The 27,442-nt window shown below is 34.3% G+C and overlaps 1 protein-coding gene and 1 long non-coding RNA gene across 21 annotated transcripts in view; one reads left to right on the forward strand and one right to left on the reverse strand.

The window, feature by feature from the left end:
* LOC127967778 (uncharacterized) overlaps positions 1 to 27,442 on the forward strand; it is a 327,620-nt gene that overhangs the window by 135,067 nt on the left and 165,111 nt on the right. The window lies entirely within an intron of this gene.
* The window catches only part of LOC127967771 (adhesion G protein-coupled receptor L2), a 103,649-nt gene continuing 88,360 nt past the window's right edge, over positions 12,154 to 27,442 (reverse strand). For 2 of the 20 annotated variants that reach the window (XM_052568433.1, XM_052568436.1), the window contains 7 exons: positions 25,962 to 25,988; positions 23,928 to 24,096; positions 23,689 to 23,817; positions 22,346 to 22,442; positions 20,617 to 20,745; positions 20,182 to 20,199; positions 12,154 to 15,076 (listed from right to left, as the gene is read on the reverse strand). In XM_052568433.1, the coding sequence (XP_052424393.1) occupies positions 14,310 to 15,076; positions 20,182 to 20,199; positions 20,617 to 20,745; positions 22,346 to 22,442; positions 23,689 to 23,817; positions 23,928 to 24,096; positions 25,962 to 25,988 (1,336 nt within the window). In that variant the 3' untranslated portion in view covers positions 12,154 to 14,309. Of the gene's footprint in view, positions 15,077 to 16,483; positions 16,537 to 20,181; positions 20,200 to 20,616; positions 20,746 to 21,334; positions 21,390 to 22,345; positions 22,443 to 23,688; positions 23,818 to 23,927; positions 24,097 to 25,961; positions 25,989 to 26,658; positions 26,704 to 27,442 lie in introns of all 20 variants that reach the window. The other 18 variants (XM_052568435.1, XM_052568438.1, XM_052568437.1 and 15 more) reach the window with 14 other exon arrangements.

Raw genomic sequence — 27,442 nt, forward strand, 5'->3', positions numbered from 1 at the left:
TGAAAAAAAAAATGCATGGTTACTACTGAATGACCACCAATGATTAGGTGGGCAAATACATAATGAAAAATTTCCAATTTCCAATGTCCAATGATCTAAAATGTGCAATTTTCCAAATTAAATGTAGGGTAAATGTTAACCATTTTTCACTATTGACATTACTAAAAATATAGTTCCCAGCATGATGTGTTTCTATTATATAACTACTATTTTAGATAAATTTTTATCTCTCTCAATTTAATAATATAATAAATCAAAAAAATATATTTTCATTAAATGGAAATAACCATCACATCATACATCCAAATTCAAATTCCAAACCATGATGTAACAGAGCACAATTCTATATAAAACACACTGATTTAACATAAAGTAAAATTTAATGTTAAAAATTATTTTGTTAATGTAACCTTCACCCTCTAAATACATTGATCAGTTCAAGAATTATGTATGCAATTTTATATTATTTATTTGAAAGAATTAAACGAGCAGTTTCATGTCCATCCTTGTATTGTAACTGGTTGAGGCTGGTATGGATTTAAAAAGTAATCAGTGATAAGTAATGCAATCTAATTACACTGTTGAATAAATAATTAATAGATATTATATAGTATAAAGTATTTCGGTAGCACTTTATTTTACAGTCCTGTTCCTCATGTACATACTATGTACTTATTATAGTAATCACAATAACTATGTAATAACTAGGTACTAACCCTGAACCTACCCCTAAACCTAACCCTACCCCATGTAGTTACCTTGTATTACAGAACTTTCTTAGATAAATACACTGTAATTACACTATAAGTACATGTTAGTACACATACTGTAAAATAAATTGCATCCAGTATTTCAATACTGAAAAAAATGATATGAAATTAAGTGAATTATTCCTGTCAGAGAACCATATAAAATAATTTGAGACCACTTAAATTCATGATGTTGCAATTACTTGAACAAATTTTCACTACTACATCTTTACCCCTTTGGGTATAAAACAACTAGACAACCCAACAACAAATATATTATTTTGAATAAAGTATTAAACTATGAGAGCTATAATTTGACATATTTACAGCTAGTGGCCAAACAATTCAAGTTCACTCTCTACAAATCCAGAAGTGTTGTTCTTGTAATTCATCACAGTCAGCTCGGCAAGTGACCTCCCTTTGTCTTCCTCCGGCTCCCTGCATCTCCCTGTAACCCAATAGAGACAGAAATAAGATCAACAGCACTCTCCACTTGACTCAGTTCATCCCAGTCCTGACATCAAACGCATCGATTGAACAGCCTGCTCTAGTGAAGGTGAAGTGATCAGCGCAAGCATCGATTCCTCACATCACTGCTGAGCTGAAAGCAAACACTAGTCACTGTCAGAGACAGCTCCCTCTGAGGGGCATGAACACAAACCTCTTAAACGTGCAAAACCACGAAATATCTTTTTGTCTGGATTTATGATGTGATGGTTATTTCCATTTAATGAAATGTATTTTCAATTTAATATATTACGGTAGAGAGAGAGAGAGAGAGAGAGAGAGAGAAAGCAAATTCTATCATCAACACACCTTCACAGGCAAAACTAGCTGTATTCATGAAGCACCAAAAAGAGTTATTTAGAGCAGAAGATCTTAACTTCTCTTTAGATACTGTGGAAACAGTAACAGAGAAGAAATAAAGGTGTAGGATTTACGCTTAAACAAGATTTACTGGTTCGAAAACTTCATCAATAAAACTACAAGGCATTGAATTAAACATGAAAACACGAAACTGATGTAAAAAGTAAATAGTATTTTCTTGTAAATCATACAATAAGCATTGTTTTATTTACAACTTTGTCTTTGTTTGCTATTTCCGATAACTTTTTCATTGTATAAATGTTCCCCACCTCTTTCTTTGAAATCGAAACACACACACACACACGTTTTATGGGGTCATTCCATAGGCATTATGGTTTTTTATACTGTATAAACTGTATTTTCTTTCACCCTACACCTAAACCTACCCCTCACAAAATTTTTCTGCAGTTTTAGATAAATAAAAAAAAAAGAAATTCTGCATGGTTTATATGCTTGTTTCCTTATGGGGACTTAAAAAATCTCTCTACAAGGTCAAAATTTACCGGTATTACTATCCTTGTGGGGACATTTGCACCCCATAACATGGTAAATACCAGCTGCGCGCGCACACACACACACATGAGTCATGCGAGTTTGGAACTACTTGAGGCTGACGAATGATGGCACACATTCCCTCATCAATATGTGAAGATACAGAGACTTAACATAAATATGACAGTTTCATTGTGAGAACACACTGAGAGCTTGTGTCCTCCATCGCATTCAAGGACATGCGTGCCAAGTACGACTCGTGTTATTAAATTAAATATTAAATATTAAAACCACAGGCCCTCAGGCTATGACTGGCACCTATATCATGTTTAGGAAGAGCGACAGGTTCTTTGTCGAACGGAAGCACACAGGTGATTTTTTTCAGTACTTCTGACATCCTCTTCTATCTCTGGAAACTTCTCCAGTGTGGAAAGAACATGCTTTGGTACAAAGCACACTGACCGCTGAATAACCGCTTTGTTAGTTTAGCGCTTTCATTTCTGCATGTCCAAGCATCTGTAATCTGTAGTGGTTTACGTTCTGATGCTGAATTATCCAGATGCATGCACAAAAGAACAACTGGTGTTTATTCAGCTTTTGTTGAATATTGATGTCATATTTCAGGACAAAATTGCATTGTTGTTTTTAATAATTCATTATTATCATTGTCATTTAGACTGGTTTTAGTGTAGAGACAAAGGCGGCTCTCGTTCATATTCATATGTTTTTTTATGTAAAGTGCACAAATACATTTTAGGAAATTCTGTTAATTATTCTCTGTTTTATTATTATTATTACAGGAACCTCTTTTCACATTTTTGCTTACTTCCTCAGATCAGTGGTGGTTTTGTGGCACGCAGTGAAGAGGCTGAAGTGCAGGAAGTCTCAGCGTCAGTATTGTTAGATCTTCCTGGTAGTGACGGTGAGATTGCTAAAGTGTGCTGAAGGGAGTCATATCCATTTCATATATTTCATGACCTCCATAATGTACCAGACGCAAGGTTAAAAGCAGGGCTTTAATTCCGTCCAAGTGGTTGAAGTAATATTTCACATGTGCTCTGTGTGTTTATATGCCAACATGCAATAGGATTCAGAACCTGACATCTTTTTGATGTCAGTGAAATTCAGCGAGAAAAATATTGTAAAGTGGATTTAATGTAATCCATTAGGGATATATTAGATGGTGGTATGACAGGTGGTTGGAAGGTAGCCCGTATAAAGGTGTCAGTTTGTCTTTCATATATCTGAATATCGTAACAGCAGTTTTGTAATGTTATAAAAACTGGAGGGAATGTCTGAAAGCAAAAAAAAAAAAAAATCTTGCTCAAAATATTTATTGTTTTTCAAATAAAAATAGCTAAACATTCTAAGATAAAGACCCACATACTTAAGAAAATTAATATATTATATAGTTAGTGTTTGTTTGGAAAACAAAACAAATATGGTCTTTCTTTCTTGCTTTCTTTTGGCAGTGAATTTTACCAGTATTTTAAAACAATTGTATTTTCATTTATTTTGTCATCGAATATATGGGCACATGAAAATAATAATATAAATAATCTACACAGCTTATTGTAATGTTTACAAATGAATTATTAAACCCCTTTTTTTGTCCTTTTTACATTTAGTTAAGTAAGCACAGCCACACACACGCACACCTGCATGACAGAGCATATCTGCAGGAACTTCTGAACTTGTTGTTGGTAGTTCTTGAAAATAATCTCCTGAAGAGAGATGAGTTTCTCTAGTCCCATCATTCCTTTCTCAGAAATTCTTGTTGCCACCCTTTTTGCTGTCATGGTTCAGTGATTTCTCTGCCTCCATTGCTGCCCATGAATCTAAAGTGAGTGCGGTTTAGCCCCGCCTCCTCAGACAGTGGCGGCTGTCACGCGGCCCGTATCGCTCCTTAGCACTTATCACCAACTGATTAACATTTCAGCTCTCGCACCCCACACAACATATGTAAACGTGTAACATGAAGTTCAAGGAGAAGTTACTGTTCATTGTTAATGCTTTTACACAACGCCACACAAAACAAATATTCTACAGTTTTTACAAGTAAACCTATTTAAAAAGTGGGTTACATTTCCCCTACACTTTCATGATATATTACATTGAAATAAATACATACTTTCTTTAAATTACACGCAGGTTCTAAATCAGACCGGAGTTACTATGAAAAAAATTATTAATGAATAAATAATGTACTGAAAATTAATCATGAAAATGACTGACAAATATATATTTATAAAAATATATTTATATAAAAATATATTTATCCACACTTTTTTTTTTTTTTTTTTTAACATTTATGCATTATGTTGTTGTGTATAAATAGATTACAAATTATTAGACACTTACCCAGTATTTTTTAACAAGCAATTGCAATTATAGATCGAATGTAAGGTTTTTAATAATTTCGATTTTAAACTAACTATAATAATTATCTAAGTATTCAAATCATCATTGCATTAAAACAGTTTTAAATAATGTTTATCAGTAAATACATTTGCTCCTAAACTAATTTAGAGCTTAATTTTAGCCTAACAGCTTAATTTAAGATAAATCCGCAACCTTGGTCCTCAATATGATGATATTTATGTCATTATTATTATTATTATTATTATTATTATTATTATTATTATTATTATAAGCTATAAAATAGCAAATACACATAGTCTATTCAGTCATGTCACATATTTTGATAAAGGGAAGCAAATTTGCAAACATCATATAAAATGCATGTGAAATAAAACATTTTCTATTCATTAAGCAATTCTAATCACTCACCATTCATTTAAAAAGAAGATAAAATTTACTACACTCTTTTCGTGGAAACTGCATGATGTTTTTATATCCGTCAAACACTATTTGTAATCGTACATGTTTTCTGCCTCATCAAGTGTAGATATTTATTTCTGTTCTTAATGAATTACATCTGCTAGAAAGAACATATATATATATATATATATATATATATATATATATATATATATATATATATATATATATATATATATATATATATATGTAAAATGACTGAAATAAAAATCTTATAAAAGGCTTTACTGGTTACTGTGCCTCAGTTACAATCCGTCTTGAACTCCTGTGTGATGGAACTAATGTAAGAGTATATATTTAATTCATGAACCTGGACTTATTTGTCTCCGTCAAACATTTGTTTCATTTAGATTTTTTTTCTTCTATGTTCCCACTAATTCTTTTGATCATCAAATAGCTTTAATTATACAGTTTCAAAGATTCTTCTAATTGAAAATGTGAGATATTTTTGCTTTCCAAAGAGCAAAATGGATAACGGGCTGGATTTTATATTTAATAATGAAAAAGTGTGCATGGCACTTAATCTGCCTGACTAACAACTACAGTAAAACATATATAAATAAATAAAACTAAATAGAAAATAGAAAATAAATCAGACGTGAAATATGGATGTGAAGACACATTAGAAAATGTCTTTATTTATTGATTGAAATGTCTCTGTTAATTTGAAGTTCCCTGTTATTTTTGCCCACAAACAATTATTTATATTACAGTCTCCAAAGCATGCTCATAATTCCATTACTTTCCCTGTGCTACTGTAAAGGCAGTCAGTGACCTATTTCACACTTGTTTTATGTCAGAGTAAATCAAAAATTAGAGACAACCATCTTAAATGGAGTGAAATGGTGTGTAACAGGTTAAAATATGCTTTTGCTCTCTGAAAAAGAAAACAATGAAACATTCCCTGAATGAAAATGAAACCATTAAACACGGAGACACACATTCGGTAGGGTAATGGCTTCCATTAGAGCATATTAGCCTTGCCTTTTTTTCATCTGCCTTAATTTTCAATTGATTCATTTTCAATATATTTTAGCGCCACTTCAATGGCTGTGTTTGGAGATATTATTTAAAGCTTGATTAGAGTCTTGTTCTCTATGGAATTTTAAGAAGGTCCATTAAATCCTGGGATACGTGGTCCTGTTTTGAAGGAAAATACGTCACTCTGACTTCACAATTTGCTGGCAAGCTTTCACTCCTTAAATACCGTAAAATAGTTCTTGTGCATTGAAATCTTAGTGAATGCTAATTAATTGCTTGCTCATACTATATTACCGCTGTAAAGAGTTTTCTGTAGATGAGCTGAGATTTTAATTTAAAACATTGGCACTGGTGCATCTGGTATTGTTTCTTACCATATATAAAATTGCTGTGAATGGTTCAGGAGAGAGGCCATTTTTGACATTTTTTTCAGAAAAGGAACAGTTTGTTTAAGCTTTAACGTCAACATGAATTCATAACTGATCCTTCGTATTCCAGGTCATATTCTACGTGATTTTTTGGCACGTTATTCCAAAGAGAGAGAAAAGAAATGTCTGCAATGTTTGTTTTCTTTGTCCACATTATATTTATGTTTCACACATTATCAGTATAAAATGGGTTGTGAATGCAATTTCATGTTGAACTAAAAGCTATTCATGCCATTTTCATCCTAGAAAAAACAAAACGTCCGCCTCTATCCAACAGAAATAACACAGAAATAGGTGTCCTGAGAAATGCCAGTGTCTCTGTGACAGCCCTGGGTTCTGTAAAAACAGCACAGAAAATATGACCCATCATCATCATTTCAGCCCATCAGAAAGCTTGGAGGCGCCTCTCTACCTGTGAATTGTTTTGAGCGTTTGGGTTAGCTGACAGCTGGCTGACTGACATGTCTTTGGAGGGCTGGCTTGTGAATTGAGGAGACTGTGTCATTCACTGTCACGGCTCATAATGCTTATAGCAGATTGAAAAAGAGCTCTGTTGTGCTTCCCAAAAGCATTCATTAAGATAATTAAACCAAAGGAGAGACCAGGGATGGTTGTAACACTTTTTGCTTTAATCGTTTGTTTGTGTTTGTTTAAAACTAGTTTCCAAATTCCACCCATTTCGAGAACATTTGAATGACAACAATACAACTTTTAATTTAAAAATCTGAAATATTACTAAGATGCCATCATGTTTTATGTCATCATTGCATTAAATACATATTAAATATTCATAATAGTTATAAAAGTAATATTTATAAAATATGCAACACATACGTTTAAAAGTTATAACATTTGCATAAGATTTTCTTTTGTTTCCTTCCTTCCTTTGTTCCTTCCTTTCTTATTCATTTCAATCATTTTCTCAACTACAACCCATTTCATAACTGTATTAAAAAAAAGTGTCAAATTGAGACAGTTTACTCAGTTTATTATTAAAGTGCCTCTATTATGGATTTTTGAAAATTACCTTTCATGAAGAATGTAACACAGCTCTAAGTGAATGAAAATAGCCTGCAGTTTTAAATCTGAATATAAATGCAAATTCATTCTTTGCCACTAGGTGCTTTTTGGAGCAGTAAAATAGCGGTTTCCCCGGTAACACTGTACACAAAGCAGCACTTCGCTCACAAACACTGCTTTATCAGGCATTACAGACATGATGACATGAAAATGAGACCAGTCGACCAATCACAGTGGATTAGCATCACGCAAAGGAGGGCTTTGAAAAAAATGAATCGTTAAAGGAATCGTTCTGAGACCTTGAGCAAATAAGGTCAAAAGAAATGCATATCATAAGACGATGAAAGTGTTTTTTTGACCTTGCATGCATGTCGACCTGTTGTTGGGGACTCCCAAAACCAAAATATGAACCTTTCATATCCCAAAATAGGGCTACTTTAATAAATAATAAATAATGCACATAAAGTACTACTATCACATCCACCACCACCACAACTACTACTACTACCAACCCGATCTCACGGCAATTCGTACATTTTTCACAAGGTGGCTTATTCATACGAATTCATACGACCACACTCGTACAAATTCATACGATTGTTGCCAAATCGTACATATTTTACAATTTGCACAATTCGTATGAATTTGAACGAATGACCTACACCTAACCCAGCCTTTAAACCTAACCGTCACTGGGGTTTAGCCAAATCGTATAAAATCGTACGAGTGAGGTCGTACAAATTCCTACGAATAAGCCACCTCGTAAAATACACTCAAAAAAATGTACTTTCACTTTTGCCAATTTTACTTAATCCGTTCATGTTGTGATTACTTAAAAAAATTAATTTAACAATGTGAACTTAATTTAGTTTAGTTCATTCAACAAAAAAGTGTGTATTGTCAGCTTTACTTAAAAATTATTTGTTCAGCCAACATAACATTGTTGCTTTAAAGTAACAGATTAATAAAATCTTTACAGACTTGAATCTCATTGGCTAAGGATTTTGCAGTGTATTATGGGTAATTGTTGTTCTGTCACCCTCTTGCAGAAGTGTAGCACCATTAGATAGGTACGTGAGTAATAAAAAAATATTCATGTTTGATTAACTTGTTCTGATTTGTTTTAGAACAAAACATACAAACAAGGTTGGAAATGCAACATTGCGTTTCAAACATGTTTGTGATCTGATTGATGAGCTGTAATTAAGAGATGGTTTATATAATGAGTTGTATTGAGCAGCTGCACCCTATTTATTGATTCAGTGTTATGGACTTATTAAATCCTAATTAAAGAGGGTGGTGTTTCTGAAGTGGCATTTTTATAAAAAATTTGCTATCATAAATTACAATATTCATGTACAATTAACTCAATTGTTGTTTGTTGACTCTACTAAGGTTTGTTAAGTTACGTTTACTTAAACTTCTTTTGTAAAATGAACTAAATTATTGTTTGTTGAGATTACTGAAACAATTGTGTGGAACCTGTTGACATAATATTTTTAATTAAACCCAATATTTCATTTTTTTGAGTGTACGTACGAATTGGCCATGAGATGGCGTTGACTACTAATGCTACTACTATCATAACAACAATTTCCCCAGTTTAATAATTTATTTCAGAATTGTCAGAAAATAGACGTTTTATTCTATAACAGCAATACTACTACTACTACTACTACTTCTGATAATAACAATAATAATAACAATGATATAAAAATCTGAAATATTACTAAGATACCATCATGGATTTTAGCAGATGTCATTATTGAACTGCTGTAGACCATATGTTTAAAAGATGTAACATCTGCATAATATACTATTTTTGTCCGCTCTGAATGTCATTCTTTACATCAATTAGCAGTAATTCTTATAAAGCATGCACCTAAAGGGCAGACATGACATCAAACTCATAAAAACCTGAACAAATCAGAGCAAATTAGTCCATTTGAGATGATCATTCACAGCTGTGTTGTGACATCATAGTGAGATCCAGACGCGACTGAAGCACACAACTTGACATTTATTGAGAGGCTCATTTCAGACTCTTCAGGATCCGACTGCAGTAGGACCACACTGGAGTGCACTTATTTTCAACCTTGTGTGATACATAAAACTATATACCCAGGGTAAAAATTTACTGCTTTATGGAGTTCTGAACTGTTTTAAGTATGAATGTTTAAAAGTCATAAAAAGAGACACTAACACTTCAGTAGAGGGACTAATTGTTAATATTAACTAGTTGCTTATTAGCAAGTCAATTATTAACATATTGGCTTTTTGTTAGTACTTATGTAGCACTTATTTTACATGACTATATTTAACATCCATAATCCTACCCAATACCTAACCTTAACATCTACCTTATTAACTGTTAACAAGCAGCAAATTAGGAGTTTATTGAGGCAAAAGTCATAGCTAATGGTTTGTTAATAGTGAGAATCGGACCTTAAAATAGAGTGTGATTAAAGAGACAGAATGAGTTAGAGAATTTAGATGTTAGAGAATACTATAATGCATGGCATTCAGATATTTTATCTCAGAACCTTTTTGACGAATTGGAATAATTTGATGTGAAATGTTGTGAATTCATATTATAATCTCTGGTTATTGATTACACACTGCGATGTCTTGGCAAATCTGAGCGATGTCAAATCTGAGACGCTGTTCTGAAGAGGTTAGTACTGGTCTCTTTCTCAAGAGCCTTAAAAAAGACGTTATTTCATGAATGGAAAGTCATTATTCACTGAAGATTTTGTCATCTACAGCAGGTCTGGCTCAAATGTGTGATGTCTGACAAAACAGCAAACATTTGATTTGAAACACCATGAGGACAAGTGAAGTATTTTTAAGGTGAACATTTTCAAAAGTCGCTGTTTGCTCTCCATTTATTCTCAGTGCTGAAGAAGAAACAATCGAGGGGAGGGAATTCTTATTTGTGATTTTCTTTCCTATTGGAAGCTTCACAGCTAAATTGCTTGCCTTGACAGGTAAAGGATGATGATATTTAAGGGGAAGAAAACACAAGGTGACTTGTTCTACCCACATAGCGTGAAGATTTGGCTTTGATGATGTTCTAATTTAGAGCTGTCTTTTATGTCGACACTGCAATCGATGTGCAGACTAAAAAAAAAATCATTTATTTGTAGAATAAATATTTGAAAGAAAAAAAAGAGCTTTGTTTCTCCTCTGAATTGTCGATTCACCCTGAAGTAATTTTCAGAATTTTTTCTAATCCTAAAATGAAACCGATTCGAATGCATGTTATTCATAAATCTGGTCGCATGAATCGAGCAGTCCCTGATAAATGCTGTATTATTATGACCCTACACATCACTTCTGCCCTGAAAGGCTAAATAAAACCACAGAGAGATTATTTGCCCTGATCACCTGATGCTTTAGTCACCTGACGCTCTCTCGCCATCAGCAAGGCAATTCATAATCAATATTCACCCAGAAAGCACACCTGCATTCAAGGTTGTGCTCCGAACCTGATTAATTAATGACGCTGTGTTGTGTCCCTGCAGACTTCATGATGATCTTTCACAGGCAGAATACAATAAAAGATCTCAAAGTTGAAGCTGTGACCTCAAGTGTGGAAAGTTTCTGAATATTACTTTCATATGGTTAATATTTTTGTACAGTATTCAATACAAGTTAATAAAACATTTCCAATAATAATAATAACAATAGATTGTCTTGACTAACTTGATTGTCTTGTAACTGTTAAATAATTATTTTAATTTAATGATCATTTCAGAAATTATAAGAATGCGCCAAATGACTTTTTTAAAACTGTTTTTTTTCTTGCTTTCCTTAATTATTTATAACAATTATTTATTTTTCGTTCTTTTCTTTTACTGATGTTATTTTTCTTTAATCTCTAAACAGTTAGACCTTCTAGACATTATGTTACAGTTAATCAATGTACTTTTAACTAATTTAAATTTTGCCTAACTATCAAAATACAGAGCAGACTGTGTCTAATATTGTTTCCTACAATGCAAAGAATTTATATATATATATATATATATATATATATATATATTTTTTTTTTTTTATAGGATTTTTTGTTTGTTTGTTTTTTTGTTTTGTTTTTTTTGATCAAAGGACTGGACAGAAAATTCGAATAATGTTAAAGGAAAACTGTTATTTTAATTTTCAAGTATATTATTGCTTGAAACGTTGCAGAATTAACTCTATCTTTTCATATTACTATTAAACCTATTAGACAACTGTCTAGATTTCAGTGTATGCTGCACAATATTTATTAAGCAGTGCGCCTGAATGCTATTCTGCACATAACCTTTGTCTCATCTTTGACTCTTATATCTCCTATAAAGGGGTTGACTTCAAAGAGGCGCAGGGAAAATGTCTGTGTTTCGTCAGCAGGTGCAGCGCAGGGGGCTGTCTGAGAGAGACTTTCTGAAGACTGATCGTTTCAAACAGGACTTCAGAGAGACAGGTTGAAAACTTCATAAACTGCAGTTTTCTCCAGTAAATGAACTTGCGGTTCCCTGGTGCACTGCCCTCTAGCTAGGATGCAGCAAACTGTTCTCAGGCTGTTTATGAGGGTTCATATTGCAGCTTATGTATCAGCTTACAGAGCTTTTCACTTTGATGTGCATCACCAGCTTAAACAGCATAAACATGCCAAACCACCGAGATAAAAGAGCGATGAAACACCGTCTCAGTTTTAAAATGGATTGCTACCCGTATCTTTACACAAACAAGACTCATGTTTCTAATCGCCAATGTGCAAATAACAACACATTCGATTAGACAAAAAATTCACATTTATTTATTGTCAAACAAGTGTAGAACTTTACATCCTTTGTAGAGATTGGCTCCTTAACATGTTTATCAGAGATGGGTTTTTTAATTATGCTTATGAGGATGAACTACGTCGACCAGTGCTGTAAAATATCCACAAAAGTATCATTTTTAAAGAATAATTTAATAAATAAATATCCAACCCCAGCTGCAGTAATAGGTCTATAAAGAAGAAGGTCCTCCTTCATGCTCAGCTGCGGCCTTCAGTCGCTACATTTTTCATGCTTTGCACAGATTTGCACAAAAATAAATTTGTGCAAGGCACGAGAGCATCAGAATCTCCTAAAATGAACTGATGTGAGGCGGCAAAACCATTTTCATGAACAGGACAGAGAAATTTCCATGTCTTCTGCTGCGTACCTGCGGTCATCCAGCGATTGCATCATCGTAGACACGCTTTGAAACTTTTTACATAGTCATCTCGTGTTCAAAATCTCTTTATATTTAGGGTTGTTCTCGATTATTTTATAGCAATTTATTTTACACAATCAATACAACAAAATATATTGTTCTATGTTATATCATTACCCTTGACAACTCCGTGTATGATTGAGAAAATATAAGGCCTGGGGTTTGTTTTCTAGTGGTCATATGGGAGTTTGCCGATGATTGTAAAGGGTGTTACAGGACTCCTTGAATTCAGTCAGGACAATCTCTGCATGTCTTAAAGTCCTGGAAATTTCATTTTTCTATATAATAAACAAAAAAAGCAAAAGCAAAACTTGCATTCAAAAGAGAAATATGTGAACATATATGTACATCCTTTTAGAAACATATGCACTGGAACAAGAAATACTTTTTTTTCTTTTTTTTTTTTTTGGCTTCCTTTTGTTTTTATTTATTTATTTATTTATTTTTTTTAAGTGAAACTGTATTTCTATAACCAGGCCCACACGGAATCTGCAACCACAGAACATTGAAAGGCCCTCATTCTCAAAGTTTTACTGTACACTTCATCCGACCCTTGCTTGCTTGTAAATAATTGTGGCTAATTTGATTACATTCAGCTACCAAAAAACAGTGTAACAATTAGAAATGGCAAAATATGTTTCAATACTAGTTTTCCAGTAAAAATGTTTATTTAAACAACAGTATACTTGCTGAAGTATGTCTTAAGAGTGTTTCTCACCCCAGTGGCATTTTTTCCCTTTTAAGAATAAACCTTCTTAACCCTTCGTGCTGTGCTGAAAATCCTTTACCTAATGTGGTGTTGCTGGTCATTTAAAATTAGTACATTTCTTAAGATGTATTGTCATCAAATCTTGGACTGAATATGTTTGTCAACTTTTTGTTTTCTTGCATTTAGCACAGTTATTGTTGTTTCTGTTTTGGAACTGAATGATTGTTGGCTGCAGTGATCTGCGCTTGTGCTAGAGTTGCCAAATCCACACTTTTCCTGCTGCGGGTTGTTTTTTAAGTCCGCAGGTTAAAGCGAAATCCCCTGCCCCTCTGTAATGTGTTTTCGACTGTGTACGACCCCCGTGGAAACCCTGCTATTGAGCTTGTTTGGATGTGATAGGGCTAGTTTTGAGTAGGAGTTGGGTTGGTTTTATTATGAAGTCTTGGCAGCTCTGGCTTATGCACCTCAGTTTTGGAGTAAAAACAACATTATTTTAGCATCATTTTGGCAATATATACCATTTTTGACCAGGAACACCAAACGGCGGGAAAGGTGGGAAGGTAAGACAAGGGAAAGTATTTATACCCTGTTTGAAGTCAGTAAAATTGAAGTAACAACAACAACAATAATATTAATAATAATACAATTTGCCAGTGGGGTAAGAAAAAATAGAATTCAAGAAATCTTAATTAATATCAGGTTTATGCATTTTTTTAAATAAATTTTACCGAAAAACAAGGCTTGGCATGATCCATTTCACCAACGTTATCCATTACATGGCAAATTTCCAGCTAAAAATCAGCACAGAAAGTGCAATAAAAAGTCTGCAGATTCCGTCTGGGCCTGCCTGTAACACGTTGGACAGCAGCGGTACTTCTCCATTATGTGTGCAGTTATGTGGGAGGCTAAAAAAGGAAGACCACTCTGCCATCTGTGGATAGGCGGGGCTGTGTACATGGTGGGCGGTGCTTATAGTTAGTTTTAAAGGCTTGTGACCAGCTGCATTTGTCCCTCTCGTACATCCCCCTCGGGGACACAGGCGTCTTTAGAGACGGGGATGATGAGGCCCTCGCTACTGTCTCTGCTCATCTGATAATACGCGTTCAGCTGCTGGCCTGACCCCAGGTTGGGCATGCTTTTATAGTAAACGTCTTCGCTCGGACTGTGTTTGGATGGCGAGAGATCCTGGCCGATGTCTAGACTGCTCTCCGAGAATGGCGAGTCTCTGAGGTTTGGCATGCTGGTGTACACCGAGTCTCTGTTGGGGGAGGGCAGGGCGGTCTCGGCTGGAGCTGGGAACTGGCCGATGTAGCTGTGGGGATGCGAAGGCCCTCCGTCCGCATCGGCCCTCACTCTCTCCTGCGTGTGGTACAGGAGCGAGTGAGTTCGCTGGGGGATGAGTGGGGCTTCGAGTGTGCGGGGGTGCGTGTGGTGAAGGCCCAGACCGTCCATCTCGCTGTCCCCACCCACCTGCACCAGGGACGACGTCTCCGCGACCACAGGCTCCTCCCCCCTGCTGATCCCCGCCCCCTTTTTGGTGCTGATCCGGGACTCGGCGGCCCTGAGGTTGTTGTGCACGAGCTCGGAGATGATCATCTTCTCGAAGGCCGTATCATTAAGACTGAGCCCGCAATCCACCACCTGCACACTGTCGCTGTAGTTATGAAGTGAGTAGCTGTTATTAAAGTTGCCATTGAGTGGTAGAGTCCCGAACGTGTTCGTATCTCTGCCGCTGGTCACCGAGTGTCCTGCAACAACACAAGAGGAAGAAAAGCGTTAGGTTGGCCGCTCTCAGAGCATCCGAAAGATCAAAGCACAATGTTTAATGCTGTTTAGGAGTCTCAAATGCAAAAAATTTTTAGAACATGTACAAATCGCAAATCTTTAGTCTGCGCGTGTAGAACTGTGAGGCTCTGTTAGGAAAAATGCAAACTATATTATTGCCTAATGATAAGTAAACAATTTGATATTTGGTAAGCATTCGAAAATTGTAAACTGTTTTATCGAACAGCTTCCTATATAAAGTCCATTGGATTAAATTATATTTCTATATATATAAATTGCATATATACTTGCATACAGTAGGTGGCCAGCCTTTCTGGGGCTAACCGCCGCGTGTACCGCCGCGGCAGTACCGCGAGGTAACTGTAATTCAGTCGCGTGTTAAAATCATTTGCGAAACTACCGCCAGGTGGCGCAAAGGGACGGATTGCGAAATGAAAGTAATTGTAAAATGAGATAAAAGAAGGAAGTAAAACAACAATAACATTATGATATAACATTGTAACATTTAAAAAAAAATAAATAAAAAAAAAAGTTTTTTTTTTACAATTTATTAATGTAGGGCAACAGTTCCTATATAGCATATCTCAACAACGAAATATAAACTATATTGCCACCCAGCTCTAAACTAATAAATGTAACTATAAGGTGAGATATTAATATGTTAAATACAACATAAAAAATAGCATCATGGGTTTCTGTAAAGCTGCTTTGAAACAATACGCAGTGTGAAAAGTGTTATAAAAATAAAATTGACTTGAATTGAGTGGTGAATTTACTAAAGTAGTTTAAATACTTTCAGCGTGAAAACGACAGTTTAAACCACGCCCTAAAACCGTGCAGTTGTATTTACGGATTTCAAAGAGCCTGGATCCCAGTTCTACAGCCCCAGCAAAGTATGCCAGATTGCAGGAGTCTGTCACATCTATGTGTATATAAACAGATTTGCATAATTCCCTAACTGAATCGGAAGGCACAGGCACAATTCATTCTTTGTGAATTCTCCACAGTTTGAAGTTCTGAATTTTTTCCTCAATCAAACAATTTTGAACAATTCACAATGACCAATTTCAGAATGTTGGTTTCAACTACATCCCAAACAACATTAAAATCATTCTGTAGGCTTCAAACATCACAGACACAAATGAGAGAGCGGCACAGATGTGTATTCACAGATGAAAGAGCGGTGACAGTCACAAAAATTCATCAACATCAGCTTGTATTTGAAGCAGTTACGGCGGTGGGGGGAAGGGTTTGAAAGTAACGGAAAAAAGCCAAATTAGAAAAAAACAAAAACACAAACAGCCATTTCTCACACTACAGAGAGCCGATGAAAGCGAAAGCATCCAACAGACAGGAGAGAGAAAACTCACTCTGAACAACTCACATCAAGTCTGTCTGTTCAGGCCAGCAGACCTGAGCGCTGCTGATGAACGAAAAGAACACAAAACAAAAAGGAAAATGATTTATTGTAAAACATGATGAGATATCACTAACAGAAAAAAGGTGGGGGGAAAAAACAAACCAAAATAAATTACAACGTTAGCGCAAGCAAAGGACTTTGCAAATTAAATTAACATCACAATTAAGGCCTTTTCCCTCTGTTAAATGTCACAGTTGGGTTTGTTTGCTGGACTGGACTTTATGTGGTAATTGGAGCTCATTTGCGCGCCGGTGGATGAGTGGCCATCTGCATGAGCTACGATAATCTTTATCTGCATCTTACGAGAGCCCACCGGTGGGCGGCTCGGACACAGCCATTCTCAGAGCCTCTCCACAGAAATGACAAGACAAAGGAAGGAGACGGCAGATGGGAAGGAAGAGGGACAGTAATTTGATTAGAGGGAGTTTAAGAGAGATTTCTGCTGGATATTGAGACGGAAGGGCTAAAGAAACATGAGGGCTTTTCTTTGAAGAAATCCCTCGCCAAACTCTTAAAACAGACAGAGATATGAGTTAAACTCGAGGAGGAGGGTAACAAAGAATATACTGGGGACACTTAAACATACGCTATAACACTATGGAAGCCTGTTTCTAACATTGTGGGAAAAAAATAAAATAAAAATAATTGCCATTTTCTCATTCATTTGAGTTTTTTTTTTTTTTTTTTTTTTGCTAGTTTGTGAAAGAATGTCAAAGCATTAGAGCCCAATCTCATGAAAATGAATATCTATAGCACATTGTTTATTATTAATTTTTTTATGTGCCATTTATACACAGAGGGCCCTATTTTAACGATCTGAAACGCAAGTGTCAAAGCGCGAAGCGCAAGTAACTTTGTGGGCGGGTCTCGGCGCTGTTGCTATTTTCCCGGCGGGATAAATGGCACTTGCGCCCGGCGCAAATCTAAAATGGGTTGGTCTGAAGTAGCTTCATTATTCATAGGTGTGGTTTGGGCGTAACGTGAAATAAACCAATCAGAGCGTCATCCAACATTCCCTTTAAAAGCAGGTGCGCAAGTTCCATTATGGATTGCTATTATTATGGCGTATTTACCAGGCGCACGCCAGGAGCGGTTCAAAGCCGAGGAGACTGATGTTCTTGTAAGAGCAGTGAAAGACAGAGAAGTTGTGTTGTATGGGGATGGGAGAAACCCACCCAAAATAGCGTCGGTTAAATAGGCGTGGGAGGAAATAGCCACAATTGTTTCATAGATTTTTTTTCCTGGTTCTTGACGGACAAACATATTTGTCAGATGTCCTTACATAGCCTATATGTCTTGCCACTATTGGGCAAACAGGTCTGATCCTTAATTACTACAATTAGCCTGAATAATTTGTAAGCTAGATTTATGCCTATTTTTTCACATCTTCGTGGCACACCACAATGATTTCCGTCATCTCGTGTTAATATTTTTTTTAGTGTAACAGTTTATGATTTGCAAAAATAACTGTTGCATCTGTGTAGATTACATGAGCAAAGTGTATGCGCGTTGTGCACGCTATACATTATGGTCAAGCATGCGCCCTTAAAATAGCATAATGAACAACGCGCAACGCGCCACTGACTTTAGACTAGGTTTTTTCTGGTCAGTGGCGCAATTGTTTAATGGAACAGCAAAATAGCACCAGGGATTGTTTGCGCCGGAACACGCCTCCTTTTTTTGCGCTGAACCGCCCAGGGAGCGCAAGTTCATTCACTAGTTTAGCGACGTGCTTCTGTGGAGGGAAAAGCGCGCTTTGCGCGGGTGCAAAATAGGAATGACACATGCGTCGGTGTACAAAGTCAATTGCGCTGGGTGCAAGATAGGGCCCAGAAACTGACTCTGCTATGCATATATGTATGTGTTTGACGTGGTTTGTGCATATGATACACACTTTGTTGGCATGCATGTAATACGCATTTTGCATGAAATGCAATTACACACACACACACACAAAATAATATATATATATATATATATATATATATATATATATATATATATATATATATATATATATATATATATATAGTGTATTTTTGTTAAAAGTAGGTGGTTGCAATCTATTTATTTTAGCTACATTTAAATAAACATTAGTTGACTAACTCAACATTTATATTTATTAAATATAGCTAAAATCAATACTTGACTTTTTTTGTGTATAATATGCCCCTACCCCACACCCTAAACCTACCAATTGCATATCATATGCATGCTAAAGTCCGTTTCTGTGTAAAAATATTGAGTCAAATAGCAACATAAAATCCATGGAAACGCCACTGAAATGCACATTCATGAGATTGGGTTAAAATATAAACTCAGATTTCTGACTTATTTTTTCAGAATTGTGAGATATAAACTTGCAATTGAAAGTTATAAAGACCCATTTTGAAGAAAAAAAGAATTACAAAATCTGACATTTTTCATACAATTGTGAGTTTAGATCTCATAATTTTGACTTTATAATACGCAATTATGAGTTATGAAGTCAGAATTGTGAGAAAATTGAAATTCTGACTTCTTAACACCAGTTGCGAGTTTAGTTAAATCGGAGAAACAAAAAAAATAAAAAAAAATCTGAATTGTGAAATAAAAATGTGCAATTACCTTTATGTGTTTGTTTGTTTGCTGGAAACAAGCTTCAATAATATATGGATACTTTAAATAATTAATTTGCATTATTTAACAACATGTCAAAATTATAATACAGAATATTGTTTTACGGAAAAAAAGTTACAAAAAACAAAAACAAAAAACGTATTAAATAATAAGACATTAAATAATAAATGAAATTACAAAAACTATAATTTTAAGGTTTAAGTGGAACATGTTTATAGCTAATGTAGTGAACTACACCTGTCGATATTTTGCAAGGACACCTGTGTAAACTCGAGGGGTTCAGACATCATATATCCATGTTTTATGAAAACTAAATTCAACTTGGCAAATATATATATATATATATATATATATATATATATATATATATTATATATATATATATATATATATTATATATATATATATATATATATATATATATTATATATATATATATATATATATATATATTATATATATATATATATATATATATATATATATATATATATATATATATATATATATATATAACAAAAAAAAAAACAGTAAAGTGCTACAGTAAAGGTTTTTTCAGTTTTTGCCATGTTGTTAAATTACATAAAACATCTGAATCTCAGTTTCATGACTGGATGAGCCACAGTAGAAGCAAATTTTAACGACAAACTATATGCTTTTCATTTTGAAGAGACTGACTTCAAAATCTGTAGCCATTCAACTTCTAACAGAGAAGAAAGTATTTGGATAATTCCAACCCAATGTCCAAAGAAACTGTGTTTAACAAAGAGAGAAGGCGACTGCTTTCAGTACAATCTCCATTCAGAATGACATGTGTACATTTACACTAAGAAATCTAAATTGTGTTTGCAATGTGCATGCATCGTGCCAAGTTGTAAAATGCAGAGGTGATGAAAGTATTGTTTCATTGAGAGCAACATTTCCTAAATGATTTTTGAACCATGTGCTGACAGTATGTGGATGGCCAGAGATTTAAATAATGGTAAAACAATTACATTTGATGGGCAAATTAAAAAACTGATTGCATACTTGTCTCTCTGTAGGTCACTGAGTGTGTGCAGGAAGGGGAAAGAGAAAACAAGACACAAACAGTTAACAGTGTCATGTCACTCACAAAAAAAAAAAAAAAAAAAAAAAAAAAAAAAAAAAAAATTGAAATAAATAATAGTAATAAAATGAAAAATAAAGTTGAATTACTTTTACTATTAAATTATAAATAAATAAAATGTGTGCAATATTTTTTTAAATAAAAATTATTTTAAGCATCACAATGATTTCATAGTGAAAAAAAAAAAAAAAAAAAAAAAAGCTTTACTCTGTGCTATAAAATCTCACACGAGAACTACAGTTTTAGCCTAATGCATCCGCACTGTTACTGCCTAGTGCTCCGATAATACCCGGAGCACTACACAGTAGCACATGAGCAGAAGGGCACACAGGAGTGTAGTGGGTTAGTAGGCACACCTGGAGAGTGAAAGACTGGCACCGTTGGGGTGTTACATACGATTGTTTCAGCCAATAAGGTGTTGTAGGGGTTATTAGTGCCTTGTGGTCTCAGAAGAGGGTTAGTAAGAAGATAATTGCCCGTCATTCCTGAAGCAACAAAAAACAAGAGGACAAATAAGATTATGACCTAATCTTATAGTAGTAATGAAATAACTGGATATATGAATTGATCTACCTGCATACTGTATGTATGGAATTTCACCGGAATCTACTAGCTAATATTAAATCAAATCAATGTCAAGAAATGCAAATAACCAATTTTATTAATTTAATTTCCTACATACAAAATAAAAGGATGAATATTTGTCAATGGCAAAAAAAAAAAAAAACACTACCATACTGGGCACAGCTTCTTACTAATTCTAAATCTCAGTTTAAAATAATCAGTGCTATATATATATATATATATATATATATATATATATATATATATATATATATATATATGTGTATTTAACCTTTTTTTTGTCCATATTATTATGTTATGTGATATCAATATTGTAAACAAAACCAGTCACTGATGTTATTGTTTCTGAACAGAGACACTGAAGAACAGAAAGACAAATAGCTTCTTTTCTTTGCACCTTTGTGTTTTGTGCTTGAATGCATGCATTAAAAGCATGCTGAGTGTTTTAGAGCAAGCCAAAGCAAACGGCTCTAAATAATATAATCTTACCACAGGTCAGCTAGAGTTGAACATCATCTTCTCATCACATGCATTTCAGCCCTGGCTAAATAATAAATGACAGGTTTTTTTTTTTTTCTTTCTAGATGCTTGAAATAGCTGACTGAGGGCATATTTCCTCCTGACTCACTACTGTAGCTGTGTAAAACAGACCCAAAAGGGGCTTGCCTGGCTTCCCCTTTAAACAGGCATTAATTGTTTGATTTTCCATTAAAGTCAACATGAAATCAAAGTTGACCCTATTTACTTTCTCGATGCATTTTTCTGCTGTTACTGTGAACTATATATATATATATATATATATATATATATATATATATATATATATATATATATATATATTAATTTTTTTTATTTTTTTTGCATTATAATCTTTCATCAAAATGTAATAACCTACTTTGCTTCTGAAACGACTTGTCTTCCAAAAACCTGTCATACAGAGACCACTTTTCACAATCAAATTAATTTGCTATCTGACAAATATGTCACATCACATCAGCAAAAGGGCTGCAAATGATGTTTCATGTTGACTTTAACTAAAATCACATCTGGGTAGTTTAAAGATGATACTTGTGCATGTTTACCACTAATCGTGCTTTTCATAAGCTTATAAGTTGTAAATGAAAAACCTTTTTATTTTTTTTATTTTGTATAAATACATTTGAAAAATACATAAACATACTTTTATTTGATTTCTAAAGCAGGCCTGATGAGCTTAAAATAAATGTTAGAATTATTGAAATTTTTAAAATAAATAATATTGTTGAAATATTTCATTCAAATGAAAATGGTGAGTTCATTAGTGCAGAGCTTTACAAATGATTGGCTATTAAGAAGTTGATCAAATATGAAGTCAATTAAATACTTAATTAAATGTTTAAAAATATTTAAGCATGGACGACTGATTAAAGATCATCACTATGTCCGAGTCTGTTATTTCAGAGGTTTTATTCAAAGGTTTCCATGAGAGCGAGCTGAAGTGAGTTTGGATGTATGACTGACCTTGGTTGAGGGTGGATGTGCTGTTGATGTCTCCTGAGATGAAAGAAGACTCTGACTGTTTTCTGACGGTGTCGTTCCACATTCTTCTGATTCGACTCTGTTAGACGAACAAACAACCATGAAACACTGATCACTATCTTTGGGAGGGAAAATGTGCATGTTACATTTTTTTTCTTCTGATATGTACAGTGGATGTTTTTGGACACTTCAGTCGTACTTATCTGATGCAATGGCATTCATACATTTATAACACAAGAAACTGGCGTCTAGAAACAAATGATAGCTTTTATCAGAACTGACTTCACTTTTCTGAGCAACTGGTAATATATACCATAGACATTATATTATATTATATTGTTAATGGGTGATTTTTGGACAGTCATTTATTTATTTTTATTTATTAATTTTTTATGTGAAAATGTACAGTTAAATCTTTGAGGACCCCTTTTATTCTCTCTCTCTTCTTTTATTATTTTACATATTAGCATTTATTAATAATTTATTCTAGGTATTTTAGGTGATTTCAAACATAAAATGGATCGAAAGATCTGAAATCTATTTAAAATTATAGTTAAAAATATAAACATGTTGGCAGTAAATAATACCAAAAATTTCTCAAGCTTCTGTTTTACATTGTTCTGTAATTATTCAAAGCATTTACATAGAATATTGGACTTAATGTTGTACATTCACAACACTTTTAAGAAAATAAATAAAATGATATTAAATGCATGTAACGTTTCGTGCTTTCCATTTATGTGACTTAACATACTGGATGATTGATCACCAACGTGTACTCTGTGTATGCTAAAAGTTTCTCTGGGATATAAGTTTTAAGTAAATGCACACTGGGGCAACTTTCCTCATACATAATCAATTTGATTTGTTTGGGACGCCTTTTGTTGTTGAAAAACATAATACTCTCCACTCATTATTTTCACATTAAAACTATAAATCAGTATGAAAAATATTTACCCCAGAGATTTTACAGCATTCAACACAAATGCTACATTAGATATCATAATGCGGTTTATCAAGTAAATATTATAGTATACCAGAGCCCTATCTAAACATTGCACAGTATACACAGCTATTGCTATGATTCTCTATAATATAATGCAATCCATCATAAAGACGTTCAAATAAAATCTGTAAAATCTGTCTGGAAAAAAACAAGAAAAAAAGATAGATAAAAGATCTGTGTCTGTGTGTGTGTACTGGAGCAGATGGAAGCACTCACAGAGTTTCATTTCATTCCAATATGAAATGTGTCTCATAACCGAGCGTCGCATTAAAAGCCGTCAAAATGAAAACAATGGAAATTGGGTCAGTGGTGTTTGTACCTGAGTACCAGAGGAATAGCGAGCGCTTGTCCGTGTTGTTGAGGTCTTTGTGGAGTTGTGTGAGCTCTCAGTCGTGATCCCGCTACAGCAGTACGTGTGTCGGAGGCATTTGCTGTACTCTCTCCGAACCTGCAGTTCAAAGACATTTTTTTCCCCTCTTTTTAAACGTGAACTTTTTAATGTGCACTTCCTGTGTTGCCGCAGCTCGGGTGGAGCAATGTATTTCAGAAAGCACTTACTTTCTTCTGAAGCAGGCAGTGGAAGGTGAAGATAAACATGCCCTGGAAAGCGTTGAAGATGGTGAAGAGATACGCCAAGACAACGGACGACTCGCTGATGAAGAACAACCCAAATGACCAGGTCAGGCCCAAGAGACACAGCAGAGCGAAGCCGCCCATGACCCACGACCTTCCAAAGCAAATGAAACAGAAACAACGAGGCATGAGAGAGCGACATTTCCTTCAATAGTTACAGCATTACACTCTCAGGAAAACAATGCAAATCAAACACGGGTTCTGAAAAAAAGAAATCATTTGGACTGACATCTTAGGCACAAGTAGATGGGAAATGCAGTGGAACATATCATTGAGAGGTTAATCAATCCCATATGGAAGCGGGATTATCGTAAAGAAGGTTTAATCAGTTTTGAGGCAGTGGAGTGTGGAGATATTTTTGCATGCCACACTACTGGGTAAAGACGCATGATACTGGGCTGCATTCAGACGGAGGGGGAAGAGAAAGAGCAGTAATCATCTCTGATTGGTCCGTTTTAGTGGAGGAGGCTCTGACAACAGGTCTCGGCTGGCTAAAGAACCAAAGAGATTGAGCTTGCTTTCATCAGAGGAGAGATGAGAGATGAAACAAGAATCCAGCATATGAGGAATTGAAGGAAGAAGGAACAGGAGGGCTTTAGGTTCTAAAGATTTTCTGAGGTCTGTAAATGAGGGGCGTAATGGATGGAGCTGAGGATGCATTGATATCAAAATTATATCCGCTGATCAATTTTTTAATATTATAATTATTATTTTTTTTTATGTTAAATGGATAACACTAAAATACTGCTGTCTAAAAAAAGTATAAAAAAATAATAAAAACATAGGTAAATATTTAAATAGCACACTATGATTGAATTCTAAATGAAAATAGCTAAATAATACCTATTTTCAAACTTGTAAATGCAACTGTGAATTCTGGCATAACATTGTAAAGTACAGTATGAAAGATGGATTTGCAGGTGTATATATATATATATATATATATATATATATATATATACATATATATATATATATATATATATATATATATATATATATATATATATATATATATATATATATATATATATATAATTAGTGCTATCAAATGATTAATTGCATCCAACAGAAACGTTTTTCTTTATGTAATACATGTGTGTTTACTATGCACATTTATTATGTATTATGTAATATATTTAAAATACTTTTCGGAAATATATACATGCACGTGCGTGTATTTATATATACGCAGTACACACATACATATATTATGTCAACAAAAATGCTTTATTTCAGAATGCGATTAATCGCGATTAATCGTTCGACAGCACTAATTATAACGCTTTGAATAAAATGCGTTTTTGAAATCTGCTGGAGATTATGTACAACTGTTTAACAGTGCCGATAAATAATTTGTGTTTAAAGATTTACCTTCATTCAGTGATATGAGAGTAAAGCTAATCTAAATGATTAGCATTTAGTAAAATATTTATGGAAATCAGCATGTACAGTTAAATGTGCAATACTGGCCAACATATACAGTACAATATGGACTGTAATATAAATACCCACTGATATACTGTAGCATATACCCATGCACAGAATGTTGTAATTGAGGGCATGGTAGCTTGTGTGAGAAAACGAAGGGAATTAACTCTTTGGCATCTGAGGGTTATAAGAGTAGGAATATATTAAGGGGTTTGTCATATGAAGTGTGAGGAGGTCTGAGAGTTCGAGGGTAGGGATAACGTGAAGGGTGAGGTTAAGGAGGGTGGAAAGAGTTATGGGTTCTTAGGATTTAAGGATATCAGGGTATGATGTTAAAATGAACAGCAATGGTCCAGGCGGAATACAAATTAAGAAACCAGTTAAGCCACAGACAGACGGAGAGACAGACAGAGCGCATGAGCAGCACAAGAAAGACGGCGCTTCTGGAAGAGCCCAGCAAACAGACAATAAGATGACAAGGGGAGCAACCATGAGGCTGTGGCACAGATGTCTAGCTAACGCTCTTACTTGATAAATGGTTTATTATCTTCATAGCTAGAGAGCATGGCCAGCAGAGGAGAGAGACAACAGTGGATCAGGCAAATCAGTTGGATTAGCATTCAAGTCCAAATGTAAGAATTCTGAAGTGAAAAATCAAATAAAGCTGGACAGAAAAAGGTCGATTTTGTCCTCAGCTGTGACAAGACAAAAGTTCCCTGAATAAATGTCCTTAAAGACAACATGAAACATATATTTTCTGTTTTTCAATGTGTATAGCTCTAAAATATCTTGTAATATCTATAAAAAAAAATAATAATAATAAAAAAAAAAATTCAGCTACATAGTTATATATAACACACCGATATAAGTCATTTTATATAGTCATTATACATATATAATGAAAGTAAATAGAACTTATTTCAAGTTGTCTTTAACACAGTTGATGATTACATGACAAGACTTTTCATAAAACTTTACTGCCACTGTACATTTTACATTTTCTTATTATTATTTTATTTATTTTTTTTTTACACAGACGGCCAGTACATTTAATTTCCCCATGCTGCTTTGCCTTATCCCGGTTTCTAAAGAGCCTAAAGATGGTTCTCTCAGGCCAAATGTGCCAGTACTTTGCACTATTGTGCAATATATGCCGTTTTACACTATTTAATGCGGCAGTAATGTTTTATGAGGCACATAAGTTACGGTGTACGGTGAATCTTACCCAGGCAAATCAGAATTATAATAGCCATCACAGACGCGATAATTACTGGTTTGGGTAAGAGAACAGAGAGAGGACAGAGAAAGAGAAAGAAAGGAGAGAGAAAAAAACAAGGGGAAATGGGAAACAGAGAAATGAACCGAAATGCTGCAGGTTAGCTTGCTGAACATGCAACATGCTGCCATGAGGCTCGAGTTTAGATTGATTCCTCTCGCCCTGTGGTGATGGGTGGAGAGAAATTTAGACAACATACGGCCGACACAATGCCTGTGAGCAACATATTCTTCAAGCGTGTTATTCATGTCTATATCATTGTTAAATCTAATAAAATATGCATATTTCCCCAATGGCTGTGTGTTAAGTTTGAAAGATCACATTAAATGCAATCTGTGTCATATATCAAATCCAAAACATATAAAGGCTCTTTCCATGAACAGGGTCCAAGAGTTGTGACCACAAATGTGGAACTTGGCTCATGTGTCATTTGTGAACATTTAAACATGAACTAACAACAAACAACATCTACAGCATTTATTAAACTTAGTAAATTTGAAATTAAAAATTATATTTGATATCTGTTACCAAATGCACTGCACTGTGAACTAACATGAACAAACGATGGACAATTATATTTTGTAATAACTAACAATAACATTGTTTAATATATGTTTTTTAAGGTTCATTAATTTATGTTAGATAATGCATGCAATGAGATCTTAGTTTAAAGTGTAAAATCATATAAATGCAATCAACACTGCATTATATATAATGCAGTTGTCTTCCATTC

The sequence above is a fragment of the Carassius gibelio genome, chromosome B11 (genome assembly GCF_023724105.1).
Source record: "Carassius gibelio isolate Cgi1373 ecotype wild population from Czech Republic chromosome B11, carGib1.2-hapl.c, whole genome shotgun sequence".
NCBI classification, from domain to species: Eukaryota; Metazoa; Chordata; class Actinopteri; order Cypriniformes; family Cyprinidae; genus Carassius; species Carassius gibelio.